The sequence below is a fragment of the Diplotaxodon limnothrissa genome, linkage group LG13 (assembly GCF_057381915.1).
Source record: "Diplotaxodon limnothrissa isolate DT_005_m linkage group LG13, D_limnothrissa_male_GT1.1, whole genome shotgun sequence".
Taxonomy (NCBI): domain Eukaryota; kingdom Metazoa; phylum Chordata; class Actinopteri; order Cichliformes; family Cichlidae; genus Diplotaxodon; species Diplotaxodon limnothrissa.
Genome location: NC_140608.1, coordinates 16596690 through 16619797, shown reverse-complemented (window position 1 = coordinate 16619797; position 23108 = coordinate 16596690). Strand labels below are relative to the sequence as shown.

General features: G+C 42.0%; 1 protein-coding gene across 2 annotated transcripts; it reads right to left on the bottom strand.

The window, feature by feature from the left end:
• Nucleotides 1-300: 300 nt before the first annotated feature.
• map3k4 (mitogen-activated protein kinase kinase kinase 4) lies at nucleotides 301-21587 on the bottom strand. 2 transcript variants are annotated; one of them, XM_085369383.1, is made up of 27 exons: nucleotides 21384-21587; nucleotides 15621-15811; nucleotides 14109-15514; nucleotides 12155-12415; nucleotides 11836-11988; nucleotides 11598-11755; nucleotides 11344-11460; nucleotides 11151-11250; nucleotides 10901-10984; nucleotides 10530-10799; nucleotides 10281-10430; nucleotides 9758-9919; nucleotides 8279-8412; nucleotides 7686-7764; nucleotides 7517-7595; nucleotides 5633-5729; nucleotides 5211-5333; nucleotides 3825-3925; nucleotides 3652-3732; nucleotides 3341-3532; nucleotides 3183-3253; nucleotides 2961-3077; nucleotides 2723-2882; nucleotides 2510-2632; nucleotides 2025-2131; nucleotides 621-800; nucleotides 301-529 (listed from the first exon to the last, which is right to left on the bottom strand). In XM_085369383.1, exons 1-27 carry the CDS (start codon nucleotides 21413-21415, stop codon nucleotides 509-511), a joined length of 4749 nt encoding a protein of 1582 aa, XP_085225509.1. In that variant the 5' UTR covers nucleotides 21416-21587; the 3' UTR covers nucleotides 301-508. The 2 variants fall into 2 exon arrangements, with proteins under 2 accessions (XP_085225509.1, XP_085225510.1); XM_085369384.1 differs by lacking the exon at nucleotides 5211-5333.
• Nucleotides 21588-23108: the final 1521 nt, after the last annotated feature.

Here is a 23108-nt window from a genome sequence, read left to right as displayed (position 1 = left end):
GCCTACCACACCTTTTCAGTCTCAGAGGGACAGACAAACAGTAACTCCACTGTCCCCATGGGTAAACAGTTTAAAAGTGCTATAGGTTTTGCCCCACCCCCAACCACCTGTCCATTCCCCTTTGATAAAAAAAATGAAAGGAAAAAAACAAGTATTCTTCAATGCCTTTTCAGAGATCTCTTCACCAGTGAGACCAAACAAATGTGGCAATAGGTATTTAACTTTACAATATTGTTTATACAGGAATTAAAACTAATTCTTTTTTCTGTTTTTACAGTATATACAGTCCCACCCGTCCTCTCTCAGTCCATAGATAAAGACACAACAAATCAATACTATATAGATCCAGTTGTCCTCTGAAATGATACTGTATTACTTCCTCAGTTTAAATCCATGTGCCTTCAGCAGTAACCTCCTGCTTCTCCGTGTCCACAGTTCTCTTTTCTTATTTGAACATGTACAGTAGTGCTTTAACTTGTAAACTTTAAAGCCACACAGGAGGTTTCGTTTATTCTTCATCCGTGCAGACCTGAAACAGATGCGAGGTCGGGGATATAATGTGAATTCCATGGAAATATTCAATTACAACTTAGAAATGTTTAACCTTCCCAGCATCTCACCTTAACAAATGGGTGGTCAAGCAGCATGCTAGCTGTCCAGCGTCGTTTGGGTTCACTCTCCAGACAGTGACCGAGGAAGTCCTTCCCTTCTGTGCTCAGCTTCTCGGGGATGGGAGGTTTGTGGCCCATGCCCACTTTGTACATGATCTGAAAGTTGTGCTCGTACTCATGCCAGGGCCTCTGCAGATAGAAACGTACGAATACGAGTTGCTTTTTTTACTTGTGGTTTTGAATTTTGTTAAGTGAGTTTCCTGAAGTGGTTTACAAAAAAAAAAAAAAAAAGGTTAAATCATGCTTAACAAGCAATATGTTTTGCAGTTTGGGGACAAACATGTCATTAGCAACAGTAACCATGCTCCCTTCACTCTGGAAGTGGTTTTTGCACAAGTGGTCACAGCTCAGACTGAAACAGCACCCTATAGCTAAACACTAGAGCTGCCAAAGGGGGTCATTTTGACCCCCTTACGCAGTTTAAAAATTGTGTAACTTTTCCTAAAATAGGATTATTCATCAAATACTGAATTTTAGACTTTAGACTTAAAAAAATAAGAAATTATGACCTTTACCTCAAACCATGGATGCCGTAGAAAATAATGTAAAACCACTACTGCGGCATGCAGGTTTACAGACTGTTTACAGACATGATGTGCTGCCATAACATGAGCTACAGCTACATGTGATTGATAAATAAATATGGAGAGGACTGTAGTTAGATAAAAGATGAATAATTGCTGCCAGGCTGAGGATGGGATTTTGAGCCAGAGCAGAGCAGGTCAAAGCGGAGGAGTGTGTGACTCAACATGTGGAGAACCGGGCGAGTTGCTGGCTTTTCTGAACAGCGGGGGAACCGTAGCTGAGTCCACAGTGTGGAGAACAAATCTGAGCAAATAAAGAGTAAAATCCACAGAGCAGGGGAAAGGTGGAGCAGTGTGGAGGCTGCATGAGGTTGCATGTTTGGTGGCAGATGTGGTGGATGTGGACAAGATGATAAACTCTGATTTTTGTTTTTTTTTACTTTTCATTTTTTCCACTGTAATAATGTATTTGTTTAGATGTGTTAGCTGTTGTGTTATATGTTATATGCTTTGTTTATTAGTTTATTCTAAGGTGTATTTTAACGTTGCAATCAATGATCTAAAACATTGATAAAACTAATAAAACCTCTAAAAATTGAAACGTAAAACACTCATTTTGTAAAATCTAAGCTAAAATTAGAAAAGTTAAAATTAGAAAACAACAGCAGTGGTGGTCACTGCCACCAGCATGGCTCAAAATGACCCCTGCGGGCAAGCTCAACATTAAATTTAATTTCCTTTCTATTGAAGTAGCTTACTAAAACTTGGAAAAATACCAGAGTGAAGCTTTGAATGTGCGAAAAGGAAAACCCTCTCTTTAGCTTGTTACCTTTCCAGTCACCATCTCAATAAGGACGCAGCCCAAACTCCAAATGTCTGCTGCCCGCCCGTGACCTTCTCCCTTCGCTCTGGTGATAACTTCAGGTGCCATGTATGCTGAAAGAATATCAACACATCTGATATTAATAGCAATAGTATGATATAATGCATAATAACAATGCAATAATGATTTTACAGAAATATTAATGCAGCACATGAAAATGTGAAAATTATGCAAAACTGTAAAAATCACACATTTCTACAGGAGACTGCGAAAAAACAAGAACTTTCTGTTATTTGATTGTTTATCTATTACTTTTTTACTTTGGTGTTGTATTGATGGTCATGGGGGAGGTCTTTATCAGAAGCAAAAGCTACAAAATGAATGAAAACAGTGCTCTTTCACATTTTTCAAAGCCGTCCAGTGAGCCAGACTGAAGTCTGTGGTGGGCCGATTATCATATTTTGACACTGCAGGTTTATTTAATGTGTTACCTGCTGTTCCCAGAGTGCTGTTCACCTCTCCTGGCATTGTGTGAGTGTTGTTTCTCAACTTTACTGAGCAGCCAAAGTCACCCAGCTTAATCAGGCCTGATGATGTCAGAAAGATGTTGGCTCCTGATGGGGACGAAAACAAACAGGAGGATGAGGAAACGGTTGCTGATCAAATAAAGTAACAGTGAGATAGAATAAGTGCATGGCGCTGACCCTTAATATCCCGGTGGACAATGCCGTGTTCATGCAGGACGTTGATGGCTATAGTGATCTGTTTGCTGTAAAGCCTGATGACGTGCTCCTGCAGCCCCAGCCGGGATACCTCCTCCAGAGTGCCCTCGTCACAGTACTCCATGAAGATGTACATCTCCTCCTACAGGTGAGCACACAAGTATTAATACCACACCACTTCCACGTGCCACAGGTGGCTTCCTGAATTGATGCTTCTTACCCGGTGAAGCTCGACTCCGAAGTAGCGCACAAGATTCGGGTGTTTAATGCCTTCGAATATTTTCAGCTCGTCTGCAGTCTCCTTGATTGTTTTGTGATCGTTTGGTTGGAATCGGATCTTAGTGGAGGCAAAAAAAAAAAAGAGAATGAGAAATGTCTGTTAACATCAACAGTCACTATGATCTGTTAATACTATTGAATTCCAACTAGATGAAGCGCATACCTCCTTCATAGCCATCAGCTCGCCGGTGTCAACATTGATACAGGTATACACCTTCCCATACTGGCCCTCACCTGTGATCAAGCACAAAGGCATCACATTTGTGTTTGCAAGAGTGTTAAACTGCATCATAATCAAAAACAGTCACACCAAAGTCGTACCTATCTTATTGCCCCTCTGCCACTTGAAGGTCACTTTCCTGAGCCCAACTTGCATGACGTTGTCGTACGACTTGGGTGTGTGGCACACCTGGCCGATGATGTTGCGTTGCTTCATCACGGCGTAGCGTTTCTCTTCGAATTTGCGAATGGAGAGACGGACGGCCTCCATGGGGCTTTGCCGCGCTGCTGTGTCTGAGAAAGGAGACAGGATTAATATTTAAACTCTGGAAACATTTCTGCTGTGATTTAGTTAATAGTAGTTCTGTGACTTGTAGCACCAGATTTTGGTACCTATCCCTAAATAATCTCACCCTTGGACTGGCTGATGAAGGTGCGGAGCTCCCAGCTTCTGCGTGAAGAACTGTTAGGGTCTCCCTTAGGATACGAAGGTTCTAAAGTAAGAAAGGAAAAGAAAAGAAGATTCAGACAAGGAAGGCTAATATGCAAAGCAGATCAAACACCATAGATCGCTGAAAGCTCCCACCTTCTCTGTCCTCTGTAGGGCTGGAGTGGCGGCTCAGAGACCTGAAATTCAACTCTGCTGCAACTGATGACAGCCGGTCATTCTCATGGAAACTGGATCCTCTGCAAAGACAAAGAAGAAACTGATGCAATGCTGTGATTCAATCAAAAACTACTTATTCAGATGGAGTGTTTCGGTCTGGCGCAAGTTAGTGCAATCTCATCTACCAAGAAGGAACTTTACTTTATAAGCTTTTTAACAGTACACTCTAGATACATTTTGCACTGAATGTTTTCTTTATCTTTAAATAAACGGAGGAAAATGTAACATTTTTTTCTAAAGGCATCTTAATTAAAGCTTTTTTCCCCAGACTTGTGTTCATAATGAAACTTAATACTGTAAATTACATGATTTAACAGATTACTACAAATTCAGAGGGAAAGAATCTGAATTCAGGAGATGTTGAAGATATAGATTAATTAGAGAGGGCCTTATGAAAGCCATTAACAGCTCAGCATTCATCAGTGGCATTCACACTTGAAGATAAGACCTTTAGTATGCATGCTCGGATTTCTGTACTAATGCACCAGGAATTCTAAAAGCAGTCAGTCACCAGCATCAAAGCAAGACAGATGTGGATAACACTAAAAAGCAGAATTCATAGCCAACTCCTTCAGTGAAGTAGTGTTCGTTTTCACACCATGCACAACAATCACAGCCTCTTCCCTTAATCAGTAGACCTGTGGAAGTCTTCTTTTTTTGGAGTTGTTGACATTTTTGCAGGACTACATTTTAGGAAGCTACATTTTAAATCTGTGTTTTTTTATAGCCATGCAAATCACTGTGTATCAAGCCTCGAGACTAGAATAATTGTAATCTTACAGGCATGCTATGAATTAATTACACATACATTTAAGGTAAAATGGAAATGCCTTGTTATTTCATTTGATCTAAAGTCAAATAGCTTAAAAACGTAAGCAATTAAACTAAATCAAACAGACTGATCATCTGCATCTGTGATGCCCTGATGTGGAGCCTGTGTGTGACTTTCATTGTACAACAGTCAATCGAATATTTCCCAAAATTTCCCAAATATTGTTGGTTTATATGCAATCAGAAGCTTAGAAGTGTTTCATTCTTTACGTTTTTTTAATTTACCGTTAAGGATATACACTGGCAGGACATCCCAGATTTGATAATTAGGTAAAATACTTTTTGGCTTTAAACTCTTCAGTACAGAACGAAATGTCCTGGATCTTGCAGTTAATAAATAACATGAAGCATTTCTTCCTCCATTTACAGAAGCCTTACAAAAACATTTCTGACAGCTTTTGGGTTTTTTCCCCCTTTTTTTGACCGAGCTGAACTCTGACAACAGTTTCTTCTTTGGGAGGGGGGCAAAGCTACCTGACGTCATTGGGGGTGCTGCCGGGTGCTTTGGTGTGGCTCTGTTCCCCCGGTCCCTGAGGGACAGGGCGAGGGCCGTTTGGGAACAGCTGGTTCCGGAGATCACAGGGGAGACTTCGAGAGCTGTGTGGTGAAAAAACAAACTGAGGAGCGCTGCCTTGGGAGGTAAGGTGGCTTGCATGGGATGTGTGAAGTTATATGTAGGTGTGTGACTGGGTGGCTGGTTCACGGACAGATATGCACACTCACTCTCACACACACAGAGCACACCACACACACACGCACAAACAAAGAAGCTCAAATGTTTCACAAGCTTAACTAGCCAGAAAAAACATTAGAAGGTAAAAAAGCAAAGCCATGCAGGACAGAGTTTAAACATTAAAAGAAAAAGTGTTGAAAAACTTAAAACTGCAGTCACCCACCTGAACCCTTCAGCGTTAGGGATGATCAGTGGGGGGTTTGGTGGATCACTATGGCAACGACCCACCAACTTTACAGGACGAGGACTATTTCTGGGACCTGAAAAGAAAAACAACAAATGCTAAATTTATTCAATTGTCCAAACCCTCCCCCCAAAAAAACAGATCATCACTGGGTTTAAATCATGGGAATGAGAAATTAGTTAGCAGTAACAAGATATCTAAGTCATGTTTTTATGACTCCAGTGCGAAAAAAGTTGGAACACTGTATTAAATTGCAATGATTTACTAATCTCATAAAGCCATATTTTATCCTCAATAAAACACAGAAAGAGGTTCACCAATCTGCAAAAGACTGTCTACAAATTACAGAGCAAAAATCTAAGTTAATGTATTGGAAGTAATTTAACTGATGATGTAATTTAATGTAAACTTTGAATATCTCATTATCTGCAGTTCATAATATCATCAAAGGATTCGAAGGACACAAAGAGCAAAGCTGAAAATCAACTGGATACCGGTAAACTTTGGGCCCTGAGGCCCAAAAACAGACATGATCCTGTCTGGCTGTGAACACAGTTTACTGTAGGAGTCACAAAAGCAGGTTAAAGCTCTAACATGCAAACATGAAGACGTGAACATCGACGTGTGATCTGGAGATGCTGTCGTCTTCTTTGGGCCAGAAATCTTTTTAAATGAATTGAAGCAACCGCATACTGGAGCTATTACAACAGCGTAGCTTTCTAAAAGAAGAATCTAGGTGCTGAACTGGCCTCCCTGCTGCCCGGACCTTTCTCCAGCATAAAGCATTTGGCACAGCATGAAACAAAAAATATGACAAATAAGACCCAGGAGCAGCTAGAATCCAGACAGGACAATATCAGACAAGAATGGGACAACACGTCTCTCCCAAAAGTACAGAAACCGGTCTCCTGAGTTCAGACATTTATGGAGCATTTGTACAGGAAGAGGGGATGTTATGCCTGTCCCCACTTTTTTGATTCATGTTGCTGTCATCAAAGTCAGTTAATCAATTTCATCAAATTAGCTTTTTTTCTACGCTTGATTGTAAATAAAATCTGGGTTTATGAGAGGTTTTCTTTACATTTTACACAACATCCCAACTTTAATTGATGGTCTATAATCATATACCACTGTGCTGAACTACTTTACTCCATCAAAGACATAGATGTAGCAACATTTTGCTTTATTCTGGTACTAGTTTGCCAACTTCATATCTAATTTTCCAATAACATAACACCTTTTCCATAAAAACATTATTTGGTGGTAGAATTATTTTTCCATAAACACTTAACGTGCATTATGTAACAAGTAATGTCATAACAGGACTCCTCAGATTTTCATATTTTTACTCATTTACTTTAACCTCCTAGGACCTGGCGCCCACATATGTGGACATCACATTTTGGGTTATTTAGACCAAAATACTCAATTTTGCTCTACAAGGGCCTGATATCCACTTACGAGGACATTATGCAGCTACTGTTCTATCAAAATTTTAAATGAATATCCTCATATGTGGCTCTTATTTTTCCTAAAAACAAAAATTAGGTAAAAGAAAAAAAGAAATCTGGTAATTCTTTGTTTTTACATTCATCGGGTCCCAATATGCTCAAATATCAAAGAGAAATTAAAAATGCATGTAGTGGAAGAGTTCAGGACTTAGGAGGTTAAAGAAGTTAAAGTCAACTTCAAGACACACACACACTTTTTTAATATTCTATGTGAACTGAACTGTAATGTCATTGCTGCTGTGTCTGCTTTGTGTAGCAGTGTCCTCTCCATGGCATCCAGATTGTAAACTTGCAGCGTATAACCTGAAATCAATCCTGATATGGAAGATGCTATCGTGGAAAAGCTTCTTACCAAAGTACAGGCCAGTAACAGGGCTATGGGGTTTTCCAATCACATGTCCAATACATTCATTCATCAAGGCTTGTAAGTTCTGAAGAAACACAACATAAATTTTCAGTTAGTATAAAAATATTGTATTCCAAGCATGCCTATTGTTTATGTCGTAGGAAACTATACTTACCAGGAAGTCATCCTCTGGTAATTCTGATATAAAGGCAGGCTCAATAGCTTGAAGAAAGTCAAAACCCTGAGTCGCCCACCTGTGGAAGCGAAACATTGTTAATCCGTGCATGCAAAAACAAACCACAACAGAATGTTTAGTTAATAATTTATGGGGGGGTGGTTTGGTTTTTTTAAGCATTTAAGACAGGAAGCACTAATATGACAACTGACTCATACCCAGAGTTAACCGGGACTGTTTTTGTTTGAGTATTTGTCACACTATTATTAGACACTATCCAAAATGTCATGCTTCTGTCAAATTCTTCACTGCATTAAGAGTGCAAGGTTGCCATAGTAACGAGTCATGGCTCAAAGGAAAAGCTCTTGACAAAGAGCTCATCTTTAATGAACATTGTGAGTTTTCCACAGTGAATAAATATGGCAGCAGCAGAATAAAAATCTTATAGCTTAATACTCAACCAGTAGGCCTGGCTTTAGCTACAAAAAGCATCCCTGAGTAGCATATTGCAAACCAGAAGACTACCAAGCAGAGCAGATACTCAGGAAGGAGCACAGTGAACAATAAGTGTTCAGCTGATAGGAACATCTTACCTGGGTTTGGTGCCCCTGCCACTCTCACATTTGGTCAGGACATAGGTCATCCATTTGCGGGCAAAAGCTATGTAACGGTCCCCGATCCTCTGTCTGAACTCTCCTGACATCAGACGCACCACCTCCTTGTGATACTGGAAGCAAAAAAAGAGACTGATAAGATGCTAAACAACTGTGCAAAAGTCCTGAGTCATTCCTTCATTTCTTTGTATTTTGCTTCTAGGGAGCCAGACTACATTACAGTTACATTACAGTGGTTCTCCTGGCTTTTTGAAGGTCTTTCAAAGTTTTTCTTTGGGCCCTGGCTCATTTTTTCATCCATTTTCAGCCCAGTCTTTATGCCTGACCGTTTTCAGAGGAAATTTGTTTTGTTATATTTATAAAATAAGTCATAAAAAACTGAAAGATTATCAAAGTACAGTCAAGTTGATTGAGAATGGAACAAAGGCAGCCAACATCCAAAGAATGCCCTTCAAAAAGCCTGAAAAACTATTCCTATGCCTTACATTAGGGGTGGGCGATATAAACGATATACGATAGAAACGATATAAATTTGGCCAACGTTAGGGATTTTGACTATACCGCTCTATCGCGATAGCGCATGTTGATGATGTCATCAAGCTGCACCTGTTTTGGTCGAAAGCATTGCAGCGGCTACAACCATTATCATCTGCAAATTATGCCGGGCGACAGTCATAGCAAAGAGATGAAGCACTTTTGAAATATGGGGAAAGCCAAGAACTGTGCTTCCTCCACTTCCATAACATTGATTCAATAATGTTGAATTCTCTCGCAGCTGTTCTGTTCCCATGTTGTTGCAGTATATTAATAACTAACCTTGTATTGTGGATGAAAAATCTCAGTTGTTCTCCTGACTGAAGTTTGGCCCGTGTATAGCATCCTGCTATGCGATTGCATTTGTCCCTGACTACCAGAATCCCTCACGTTAACTTTTATCGAGTGGAAGAAAAGTTGGCGTTCATCCTCCAGCTTCACTGTGCTAATGTTGTGCTAACATAGCTGTGTCGCTAGCAATCATGTAGCACAACATTATATACCAGGTAGTCCAACTTCAGTAACCCCTCAAACGCCACTGCTGTTTAGTTTTCTGTCTTCATTTATGTCAGAAGTGGTAGCAGAGCTGTATGCTTTAATTCGTTTCAAAAATCTCAGTCAGAACATGGTATGAAATGTTTAGGTGTAAACTAGCGAGCTAACTTCCTGTTAACTTCTAACTCCGTTAAATTTAATAACTTCTGTTTTCATGGATGCCTGGATGTTAAACTTAATACCAGCCCTACCTTACATGCTGGATTTCCATGTATGTTTCAATAAATCACTGCTTCTGCTCAAAGCCTTTGCACAGTACTGTATGTAGCTGTACTTCTCAGTTTGAGTGCATTTATGTACTTAAAATAGCAAGCGTGCAGCAACAGGAATTGAGACACAGCATCTGCCCACACTTTTCCAGTCTTTTACCTCGAAGGCAAAGTTGTAGCCTTGTGTCATCGCCTCCCTGTAGTAATGATTCAGAGTGGCTGACTCGGACTCGTCGATCTCGGCCTTAAACTCTGTGGTAAACATGTTATCTACGCAGTCAATGGCATGCCTTATCTTAATGCATAGCTGCAGTGCCTCATTCTGTGAAAGGAGAGAGAAACACGAGAAAAGAAAGAGACATGTTTAAAACCTTTTTCATAAAAATTATTATTAATGCATGTATTTATTATCAAGTGCAGCCACGTGAGATTTTTATTTTGAAAGTAACAGATAAAGTTGCTGAAAGTTTAGTGGCTTCCATTTAGGAAGCACTTCTAAAATATGACCTGAAAATGATTCTGTTTCTTCTTTTTATCTAATGTTAATAGGGCAGAAATTCAGGGTAGCTGATAGCAGTTGCTATAAAAACTGATTTGAAAGTAGGACACCGACATGCACCTGTCTGCACAACAACACAGAATAAACCATGGGTTAGATGTCAAGCATGTGGTTATATAAGCACCTTGAGCTCTTCCAGAGCGCCTGCGATGAGGGGCTGACTCGATGTTTGCTCTCGGTTAGGAGTAAGCACATCCTCCATGGACTGCTGAAAAACCTTTCTCTGAACCACCAGGTGAGCTGACTGCATCACTATCAACAGCATGTTCTCTACCTGAAAGCATATCGAACCATTGTGAGACACATAAACGTCAGGTACAAACAGGCAGACGCACACACTTGCACACAGACTGAATTTAGAAATGCCACAAACCTTCATGGCCCTTAAAGTGTCAACAGTTTCCATCTGTGGGACCAGCTTGAGAAGCTGTCCATCCCACTGAGCCCAGTCAGAATCAGTGGTGGAATCCCCAGCTTTGTGTTTGCTCATGAGCAGGTAGGCCTCGTCCTCAGCGATTTCATCTGGCTCTTTAGAACAGTCTTTGCCAGCTGCAGCATTAAGAAGCTGCAGGATGACGGGTCGCTGATTCATCAAGCCACAGGGGACAAAAACCTGAAGCTCTTCCAAGCCCGGAATCTGAACCTGGGGGGGGGTGTTAAACAGTTACATAAATAACCCCAGGGCAGAAGGAAGATCAGAAACTGGCAAAATAAAATATAATAAAAGCAAAACAAAATAAACACCTTGACATAGTTTCTTTTCTTCAGTGCCTCGAGGAGACAAGTAACACCGTTAGTGATAGTGAAATCTGCAGCAACCTCCAAGTCCTGCAGAGAAGGGTGCACACAAACTACGTGTCAAAACACAATCCCGGTGCTTCGGCAAACAGAGAAAACAGGGTGACAGACAAACTGCAAAGCCAGTACTGTTGCATCTTCTTTTTTTCTTTTTAAGTCAAGGAAGTGAATAGTCTTTCCTATGTCAGTTTCTCACCTTACGAAGCATTTTGGCAAAGCCCAGGGCCTTAGATGCTCGCTCCCTGGCCTCGTGGAACAGCTCTTTAAGAGACCGACTAGTCTCAACAACGGACCGCCTGCAAAAATTAAAAGCTTCAGAGTTTAAAATCAAAATGCAGTGGGACAAAAACATCAATAAAAACTTGATGAAATCTTGAAATCATCCTCACCTGATCTCATCTGAGGCGGTGCTGTCATCCGCACTTTCCCAGAATTCATTATCACTCTTTTTCAGACCAGCATCAAGGAACTCTCCAGTGGATTTGAGCAGCATCCCAGCAATGTCACTGCAGAGAGCGGAACACTGCTCAGTTTTATATAAATGATTAATAAACTTCTGCAAGCAGGCGCCGTGACTAAAACAAGAATGCGGTCACTCGGTTTTAAAAATGGCACATTTCTGACCGACTGCGGGTTCACTCACCAAAAAAGCTTCCCAGACTGGGCCTCTCCTCCACGGATGTAAGGAGTGATGACCTTGGTGAAGTGCCACTCCTCTTCCAACAGGTTCTTCAAGCTATGAGAGGCCTGAGGCAGCTGCTGCAACATCTGGATCCAGCTGTGCATGTAGTCAAAGTAAACCTGCACAAAAAACAGCACACGGTGAATAATCACCAACTACAGTTTGAAAATAGAGGCGGGAGAATGGCTGGGAAACTTACCACCAACATCTTGTGAAGATCTTCTTCAAATTCATCAATATTGGCGTTTATTTGCAAGCCCTGAGCGTCAGTCACCACACCATGCAGCATGAACTGATAATACTGCTTCATCAGAAGACCTCCTTTAAGGACCTCTTTACACTCGCGCACCAACTGCAGAGCACAAGCAAACGCATGTAAGAACACTTGTGTACAACAAATGTTAAGGCTAATTGTTCACCAAAAGTTTAAACTGCATGTTTGCAGGCATCACAGGACTGTTGAGAAGTTATAAACTAAAACTGAGGAGAAAAAAGCAAGGACTTGGACAGCTGCTTGCCTGTTTGATACTGAGCAGCGAGGGCTCTCCAGCGGGCCTCTGTTCAAGTCGCAGTTTAAGGCATTCATGAATGACGTTGAGGAGGACTCTACACAGTACGAGGAACGCTGGCCGGAAGGATGGAAGATCCATGTCCAGCAGATCTGCCCAGGACACCTGGTCCGCTCCGAGCTCAGGGTCAGCAGGACCGCTGAACTGACCGTGTCGTGACAGCTCAGGCAGGTAATCGCTGTACAGCATTGGGTCTGGAAAGTCTGCAAACTACAAGTGGAAGAGGAGTGTGAACTTAATTAAGAAAGTCTCGGAGGAAGGGGACTTCTTGTAAGCTTCTACCTGTAAGAACTTCTCGAAATGAGGTTTCCTCAAGTGACTAATTAAATTATATTAACATACAAACAATATAACAAGTTGCTACACTGCTTCTGTGGACAAAAATGCTATTCAGCTGTTTAGAACTAATTTACTGTATCATTGCTTTAACTGGGGAAAAAAACACACACACACACTGAATTCTACTTTTGTCTGCTCTGTTATTCACAATGGGTTGCAACAGCAGGCAGCTCTGCATGTATGATTTTTTTCTCACTGATGGAAACCCTAAAAGGAATTGTTTCTCCGCGTGGGGTCAAATCAGGGATCTTTTGCTAGTGCAAAGCTCTATACTACGTACCCATTTGTCTTGATGCATGCTTAATCATCCTCGCAAGGAAATCCCAGAAAGTTGATTCTGTTTATCTGAATGTTACATTTTTAGTGGGAGAAACTTCACTGTTTCTCAGCTGAATGACAAAATATTTCACCCACTGAACAGAATCAACTTTCTGGGTATAGATCCGCTTAGAAAAACCACACATACTTAATAACAAATACATTTTTGCATGAATTATGAGGCCACTCAGTTGTCACGTTGCAATTCAGCTCTAGAGTGCAATGAATTAAACTTTGATTCCTTGAAATTAATTCTTGTAAATAATTGATTAAAAACAAAATTTTCATTTCCTAGTGTTTCCTTTTTTTCTACAAAGAATGTTGTTACTGAAAAATGCATTTGATTATCTTGTTTCACTGTTTACAATAAATTACGATTGAACAGATGTTTGGGAAACAGTCTGTTACAATCCACAGCATGCAAACAATGCGTAATATATACCATTATATTAATTGGCAGAACCTCAAAGTATTTTACTTTAAATAAATTAAACAAAGGAAATAATTAGCCTTTCATCAGCATCTGAAAAAAAGTTGGCAAGCAGATGTGCAGCTAACCACATCTCACAGACTACATTCCTTAAGGGCAGCGCAAACATAACCCCCCTACTTAAAACTCTATACATATGCTAACGACGTGCCAGGTAATGCAGATAAGACAAGTCAGCCCAATTGTTTATGACTTGGCGTGAGTAGGGGGTTTTACCTGGGCCGACTTGTGAACCCCTTTTGAGTATTTGGTGCTTACAAGCCATTACTGTTCTCAATGACAACTTAAACTACCAATCCAATTTTAGAAATCAATGTATCAGTATCTATCAGTAGAATGATACTGATAAATCTTTTATATCTTTTTAATCTTTTCTTCTTTTATATTAAAGATTCAAATGACCAAAACAGTCACAGCAGCTTAATTAACCAATTATATTTAACATACAATGACGATCACACTTCAAATAATTCTGTTGCAGAGCTTGTGGTAAAATTAATTTGGCTTTAATTTGTTTAATCATTTCTATAACTTGGTTCTATTTTTATTTTGTTTATAAATATTTTGTAAACAAGAAAAAGCTCGATCTGTAAAAAAACAAAAAAAACAAAACAAAACATCATATGGCTGTTAATTGATTTATAGAAAAGTAACTAAGTCATTAACCAGCAGGGCCTGGATATATGACACACCCAGATGTAGCTTTACTAATGTGACTCCTTTTTATTACCAGATTTCTTAGAATAACAGCCTCACCTCTAGTGCAAGAGTGTGGCGGAGCAGTGCTGCTCTGGACCTCTGAAGAGAGCGATCCATCAGTTTGTGCAGTCTGAGGATCAGTTTACGTAGTCCCATCTGTTTTAGAGCTTTATCCACAAATGGTCTGTAGATGGATGTTGGGCAGAACACCCCTCCTCCCACGGATGCTTCTGCATTTCCTGAAGTAGCATTTGGAAGAAATTCATCTTCGGACAACAAACGGGCAAATTTAGGAGTCAGGGTGGGAGACAACTCTCCCTCTGTGACAGGACTCGCTTCTCCATTGTCCTCGCCATATCTGTCCTCGACGTCACTTTCTGTGGTAAAAGTGGTTATCGAGTCGTTCTCGTCGTCGTCGTCATTCTCTTCATCTTCGTTTCCGCGAGAACAGCGAGGTGAAGGGATCTCAAAGACGGGCCACCCGATACGGGATAAGTCATGGATGCCCAACACTGTGGCCATAACGCGCAGCTTCTGGTTTAGGTCCTGGGTGATATTGAGCCACAGACAGAGCGCCTGCACCCTGCCTTGAAAGTCTCGTGCTGCATACTTTTCGTAGTCCCTTTGTAAGGCCTGCAAAGAGGGGTACAAAGCTTCCACAGACTCCAGCAGTTCCATAACTCGCTTGACCTGCTCAAATGCCAGCCGCTGACGTTGAAGATGCTCCCTGCAATCAGCGCCAGAGCCAAGAGGCTCTGCTGCATTCATTGTTGATGAGGGGCAGGCCCTAAAGCCCCAGGGATCTACTCCACAGTGGTTGCTCTCTGCTACAGTAAGCTCCCTCTTCTCTTCACAAACTAGATCAGGGACTCTCTGATAGTCCCCCTGAATTGCTTGAGACTCTGAACACTGAGCCCCTATCAGGCTGTCATAGTTGACTTTAAAGTGCAGAACCTCGTTAATGATGTCAGGGATAGCTTGGCGGGCAGTGAAAAGGAAAAGGTCTTGGTCACCGGTGGAACGCCGTGCGTGCCATGCCTGCAGCTCCAGCCAAATAACCTCATTATTGTGACCCAAGTAAGGCATGTTCTCCAGGCCTCTCTGCTCCTTCTCTTTCCTCTTGGAGGACATAGATGTGAGCTTGAGCAGCAGCCGCAGAGTTTCAAAGAATTTGAGGCGATCAGCAGGACAATCTGTCCTTGAGGTCTGCCGGTGGGTGCGGGACATATGGGGCATAGACACAGGAAGACTGCGACTGCAGCCCAAACTCAAGTAATGTTTTCTGGTTTCCATGAGGGGCTTTGAGAGGGGATCCAGCATAAATGAGCCTTCAAATGTCTTCTTGTGGTCTCTCTCTGTGGAGCGCTGTGCAGACCTCAGCTTCTTGCCCTGTTTGTAGCTGTGCTCCTTAGATGTCTCCACTGCCTTGGGACTGTCCTTCAGGGCAGATGAGCTGGCGTCAGCTGGGAAAAGAAACAGACTTCCAGTCAGAACACTGTGTGTAAAACCTGCATGTAATGTGGGGTTTCTAAGTACACATTTATCTGTAAAATCGATTTACTAACTTACATTTGTTTGGAGACCCCCCAGCGCTCCTCCCCTGACTGTTCCTCAGGTGTTTGCTAGACATGTGTTTCACCTGACGGGCGTTATATGGAGGTGATGTCCCATACAGAGCTTCCTCTTCCTCACTGGGAGAGTCACAGGATTCAGCCACTTCTTGGCTCCGTAGGGATGCATCTTCCACTGGCTTGGCCTGCCTGTCAGGCATGAATGACAACAGAAAAGACAACCCATTGGTCTGAGCAAGATCTGCATATTTAAATTAGACTGGCCTATATGCATAAGAACTGTTACCTGGAACAGAAACTAGATTTGGAGACACAACGACTTGGCATTATGAAACCATTTCATTCATATCACAAGCACGACCTAAGAAATGTGTGCACAAGGTCAAATAGTGCTCGTCTGTTTGCACCAATAACAGACTGTGCAGCAAATCCTGAATGCCACAGGAGACAGGCTGCTAAACTGCAGCTAGACTGAACGTCTGCTGCTACCCACAGCAGTGTGACGACTTGTCTGCCCTGGAGGGGGGAATCTCTCTGGCTGCAATAGTCTGTGCATGACCACAGGCATCCAGGTGCAGGATATCAAACTGTTTGTGTGTGTCTTGGTAAACATATAGCTTGACCAAAAAGGGAGTTATAGTAACCCATCATTAAATCTGTCTAAGTCATACTGCACAGTTGCATGCAAATATGGTTCTTATGCAAAACAGCATAACACCCCCAGGAGATTCCAGTAAATCTTGAGGAAACAATAAATATCGGATACCACAGGCGCTTACCAGAATTCTGAAAGGCTGTAGCAGCTAATTCTGCAGAAAGGAAAGATTACAAACACTCGAAACACTTCCTTGTGGGAAAAAAGGGGAAAAGGGGAGGGGTAGTAATGTGGAAGAGCACCACGCCTTTCCAGATTACAATGTCAAAGCTCTGTGCCCTAAGGCCTTTCTGAGAGGTTTTTTTTAATAGGATTAGAGAGAAAGGTTACAAGGGCTGACCCAGCCAAAATAAAACAATGGGGAAGAAGGGGAGGCAAATGAAAACGGGTGACATCTATTATATTTATGCAAGTCACCATGTGTGCCTCTGCTGATCATCTGACTCAAAGGCATTCCCCTACACGTGCCTGTTAGCCTGTGTGCTGGCAGCTTCAAACCGGGGGATGGGTGTGTCGCTGTCACCTGGGGAGTGTGAGTGGACGGGGCTGCAGTTCTTTCACCCATCTGCCCCCCCCCGGCAGAATGCCTATGTGACTCTCCACACATACACATGCAGAGAGAGAGAGTGTGTGGGAGCAGCTGTGGAGCTACATGCAGGCAGACACAGGTCAGAACACCTGCTGAAAATGCTGCATGTGCAAGATTAGCTGCAATCACGAATACCTGTTCTCACAAAACAACCGTCATTCTCAGGGTCACTGCAAAGTGAACAGCAAGTTTCTGTTCATGGAAAATGTCTCGAATTATTTAAGCACTTAGAAGCTCCCATCTTGTGAAACAGCCTATAAACTCAGATGTTAACTTGTTGGACCTACCGACTTGAATGCTTTAGATATGTTCTCGTAACTTCACTGGAAATAAGCCCTTTTGTTTTAAAATATTTGAAATTTTTTGTCAATACCTCTAACAACCCATTAATCTCCGTGACAGCACAACCAGTTTACCCAGAACAGTCACAGAACAAATCGCAGATCAACCCTTAAATGAAAGCACACTGACTTCATTATGAATGTACTCTATGAGTGTACTGTGAGGGAACTTGTTCTGCAAGAGACGGACAAAACGCCGTGCAGTACTTTCCAGTGTGCATGCACAGTAGGCAACTGTGTTCCTTACAATAAAGGCATTAATCACAACAACAGACAAATGAGTTTGGTTTTTGTTATGCGATAATTGAGACAGGTATCAGGAAGCTGCAAGAAGAAAGCAGATTTACAAAAACTGCTGAACGCTGAAATACACACCGTACTCCTGCATTAGTACGAGAACGCATTTAAAAACCTGTTATGCTTCAAAAACTCCTACGGCATGTGCGTGCGTGCGTGTGTCACAAGTGATCACATTGTGTGCGCATTTGTAAACATTCGAAAGCCTGGATGTGTGTGTGTGTCCATGTGAGAAAAAGGACAGAAATAGTACATACATGTGAGCGAGGGAATGAGACCAAGTTTTAAAAACGTACTCCTCTACACAGAACATTGTGATTCAATCATTCAGGAATGAGAGCGGAACCAATGACGCCACTGGGGCCGGTTGTTTGTTAGGTTGCCATGACACGCTTCGAGCACAGGCTGTGCCGTTGCAGGAAGGGATACGCAAATTTGTCTTGTGAATTTCTTAACCTACTTACAGGCTGCACAAAGTTACCAGCATGTGTGTCCTGCAGTTAACCATAGCAGCACTGTGGTCTTCAAGCTGTCCCTGCCTGGCTGCTGATAGTGAATAATCACTGCAGATGGTGTCTGGCTGCTCTCAATGGCTCATCTGATGGCTCATTGGGGCTCCCATAAAGGCCAGTGGAATGCTAAAGCCCCAGGCAGAACACTAAGTGAATAATAAACGGCACAAAAATCGAGAGTCTTTTCTGTATAGCGACTGAAGCAGAGATACCAAGGGCTGCCAGAGTCGCGGGGGGGCTGACCTTTGACACAAACCATCCACACTATTGTACCAGCAAGGGGCTCTCTATTGTATAACGCTGACACGTGGCCCGTGAGGCCCACGGCTGAATACCACACAGCTGGTTAGTGAGCACACTTGCTCACAATGCCCAAACTAAAGGGGACTTTTGTTTTTGTTTTTTTTCCACAGAGAGGAAAAGGAGGAGAAGGTGGTCGGGTTTTTGTAAGAGCACACTTTGCTTTAATTAGGTCATGCTGCCATAACTGATGCCTAACTGGTAGGCTAAATACAGTTTTGAATTACCCCCCCCCCACTGTAAAAAGCATGCATCTGCGGGGTACTAATTTCAAACCATCGTTCACTGCTGAGCGCGTAAGATTAAAAAGCAATTGGTGGGCTCCGTGGAAATGCAGCACACGTGTGTGCAACATTAAGCATTCCTGACGTGCTGTTAACGCCTGATAAACTGGCAGAGCTGAAGCAGCAATCAGTTTTTGCATCGTAAGCTGACAGAATTCAGAAACAATGAACAAGATGTACTTCACCACACCCTTTGCTGGAACAGCGTGACCTCCCAACTTCTCCTGCATGCACTAACTATGCAAAGCACACTGTTAATGCACAGCTAAGAAGTTTGATTTTGTCACTAAACGCACTCTGATTCATAGCTCCAGAAAAAAAAGTGAACTTATTTCTAAAACACTGCTTTGATTAATATCTGGACTTGTACTTTGCTCACCACAGGGAACAGTCTTGGTCTAAGAAAAGACTGCACCAGCGGCAGCTAAAGCAGACGCTGTTTGCACACTGTCGGCTGGAGCGCGAGTTAAATGCTAAATGGTGTAATGACATGTTTTTCACCTTATGACGCATGCATTATAAATGCGGTGAAAGCAGCAGTCTGCTCCACCTTTGAAACGTAATCTGAAACTGCAGAGAGAAATAAGCAACACCTCTTTTAGTTTCAAACTTGCACCCTGTTCTGCAGCTGTGCACATTATAAAGCATGTATTCAAAATAGACAAACATGGTATTCAGCGGTGCTTAATCATTTTTATTACACGGTCGCTCTCCTGCATTAGCAACATCAGTTGCCACAGTTCAGCAGTTACAAAAGTGCTATTGTTTAAAAGGAAATGACAGATGAGAGTGGCAGCCTGTGAGAGTGTTAGTTTCTTTCTCTAAAGCAGGTGTGGGCAAAGACAGGATGCCGATAGGAAATGCTAGAGGATGATCCATCTGTATTCTACAGCCTGTGGTCCTGGCAAAAGCGAAGCATTAATGAGTTCTGCCCAATGTGCGCCTACGGGGCTCCAGGCAGCTATCTACTGCACATAGCACACCACATCCTGAAATCTCTGGAATGCTTGTGAGCCACAGTGTCTTCAGACTGACTTTGAGAACGAGACATTATTGACAAAGGACCTCTGTACTTGCAAAGATAGGGATAGCCTTCAACTGCAGAGCGAGCACATAACTGATGTTTCTTAAAATAGCTGTTGGTGCGAAACAATCTTATATAAGCTCAAAGAGGTAGATAGCCGAGAAGACTAAAAGCAAACTTATTTGTTGTTGTCTTTTCAGTCTGCAGTTTAAATGTATATGCAGAGCCATGCATCATGGAGCACGCTAGACGCTGAACTAATGTCGCTTCTGTGCAAACCTTGCAGCCTGGAACATGTAAACTCTGCTGTTTACAAGTTTTGCTGGCAGTTCATAGTAGTCCCATTACTATAGAAACAGCAGGAAAGCAACCCCTGCAGGAGAGACAGATTTAGACTCACTTAAAACATTTGTTAACTAGTAAAACACCGCTGAGCGTTTGCGTGAGCTCCCATAGAGCAACGGTTACCTTTTCATCTGCTGGTGCACAAACTAAACGTGGTCTAATAAGCATGTAAGTAACATCAACATAACCAACATACTCTCAGCAATAATGTGGCCACTGGCTCATCAATTTTCTTCATGCAGTCATGTCGGACAGCAATATACTAACTCAGGGCCAATGTTGCACAATCACGCGAGCTGTTTGTGTATCCACTTCGACTGAGTGACCACAAAAGCGCAAGGTAATAACAAGTGGCTGCTACGCAATCATTACCGAAATAGCCACCAAAAAGGAAAAGACTGGCTATTTACTCAAAAAATGTGATTATGGCAGATGACAAGAGCTGATCCAACATGAAAAATGCTTCTCGCTCTGCCCCCCCCCCCCCTCCCAAAAAACTGCATGAGAGAAGGAGGAGGAGGAGGAGAGGGGAAGACACAACAGCAGATTCCTGAGGGTCTGTCGCCAGCGGTCAGGGGCAAACACTGCGGCATTTCGATTACCAGATGCGCCCATATCGAAATCTCCTGAGACTCTGGTTAAAACGCGGTCTTCTGCGCGATTGCACAAAATATATCGCGCACTAACTTTGCACTTGAGTGCATACAGTACGCCCAAACATCCGCAGCGCGGCACGTTTGCGACATGTTATCAACCACACTCTTATTCCTGCAGTAATAGTGAGCCAACATGAAATGCACCAAGTCTGAAAGCGCAGATTCAACGTCCAGCACCGGCGCCGAATGTACCCACGGAGTTAACAATAACAGTGAAGCAACATGCTAGCTACAGTAGCGAAGTTTTTGCTTTTCTGTTACTGGAAGGGAAATGCACAGCTCGGCGAGACAAAATAATAAAAAAATATATATTCAAGTCCCCATTTAGAGCCCTGCAGTGCAAAACTAACGCAGTTTCAGCCTCCTCAGTTTCTGTCAACAAACTTGCGCCTGAACAATAAACTGACTAGCGGCGGCTAATGTGGATGTTAGCTAGCTGGGACTGTTGCACTGTTATAGCGGTTGGTAATTGTTAATAACGCTACCTCAGTATTTGGTGAGCATTTTTAGCTCTCTCACGGCCAACCGAGCACTGCTTGGGAATAAATTATATGCAGCAAGCTCCCCCGGAAAGTGTTTCTCCAAAAAGTTTACAACTAGTGTTCTGCAAATGCATTAACTGCACGGGTATCACTATTTGACAGGAAGTCGATTTCTGCTGGATGCGCAAGCGCTCCGACTGCAGTGTCATGGCTAGCTCACTATTCGGCAACTGCGAAATCCTGGCGATAAAGTGTCTGTTCAACGAAATCGCTTACCTGCTGGGCTTGTTCCGATCCGGCGGCTCCATAACAAAGCGGTGGCTCCTTATTTCAAGCTGTGCATGGGCTATACCATGTCTTAGCTATATCAAACACACTTTGCACCGCTAAATCTCTGCAAAGGAGGTGGATTTTGTCTCTTTACAGCACTTTTTATCCGCCGGTACAGTCGACTCTCGCTTGTGCGTATGCTGTCGCCATCTTTCCACCGTTCATTGAAGGAGGAGTGCCACAGCCTTGCAGCGCTACGGCAACTCGGAGGGATCATCTTCGGCCATCAGTGCAGGGTCGGAGTGCTCGTTTTTATCCTCAGAGAGCAATCGCAGTTGTCGCACTTACAACAGTCATCACATTGTCACCACTTGACTGATATGATGAATTACACTCGAAACCACTTGTTATACAGAGCTGTGAAAAAAAGTGTTCATTGCGTGAAAAGACTGTGGTTGCGTTTGGTTATTTTTAATTAAAAGTTCACGAGTGGGTGTGTTTGCGACAGGATAGAGAAAAAAATAAATAAATGAATTATTATTAATAAATTTCATCTTCATTGTCATGGATCCTGTGTAAAATATGGTGAACATTCATATGTAATTTGTGGACTAATGCGAGAATTTACCTAAATAAAGACAATATAAAAATACATGGCTTCCTTTCTTTATCCTTTGTAGAATGTATAAAATGTAATGTACTAATGTATGAATCACAACACTGAGAATGACTGGATCAGTACCATAGGTTCTTTCTCTTTAAGCAGGAAAGTGAACTGCTGACATTACTGCTGAGATAAACAGCCCTCCCATTTTCCAGAGAAGACTGCAGTGATTACTTCTGTGTGTGTGTGTGTGTGTGTGTGTGTGTGTGTGTGTGTGTGTGTGTGTGTGTGTGTGTGTGTGTGTGTGTGTGTGTGTGTGTTCATGTGGAGACGCTTCACTTTTGCTCTGTAAAAACTTTTAATTTTTTAACATTGATATTTTTAAAAGTAGGAATAAGAATAAGCACAAGTCAAATCAAGTGCCTTTTGAATTAAGGAATGGCACAGGGAAACACGTTTTAAGGCAAGATAACAATCAGATTAGTCCTCATTAAAGAAGGAAATGGGCACAGTTTCATGAATGAAGTGTTAGTCTCCTTCTTCAGTGATTATTAACTTCATCTGTAACCAGATAAGGGGACTAGGCCATCTTCGTGGCTACCAAGGTCTCCATAATCATGTTGTGTAATGAAAACAAAAGTTGTTTTCCTTTGATTAATCACCTTCTTATCTGTGTTTTCTTGAGATAAGAAGATGAATCTCTTGCCTCATCAAGAGAACATGCATGGCTATAGATAATGTAATTAAGAAAAATCATTCCAACCAATCTCAAACCCAAACTCCGTCTGCATCAGTACTTGTCCATCTGTGAGAGTACAAGAGCATATGATAAAGTTATAAGGCTTATCCCGGATTGTTACCACAGCTTTATTAGCTGGAAGTTTAGTAGGAAATCACTTCAGTGTGAACTGCTGACACACAAAAACGTCTGCTGTCAGAATACATTAAAACACGAGTTAGAAACCTGGAGTTGTCAAAATTAGAATCCACTGAGCACATCGTTATGTTCTTATTCACATTGATAGAAAACTTCCTTGCTGACCAACTTAAATAAAATGTAGTGTTTATTTTTGCATAGGATTATTATGTAGATCTTAATCTATAGTCTTTGTATAAAAGTTTTCTTT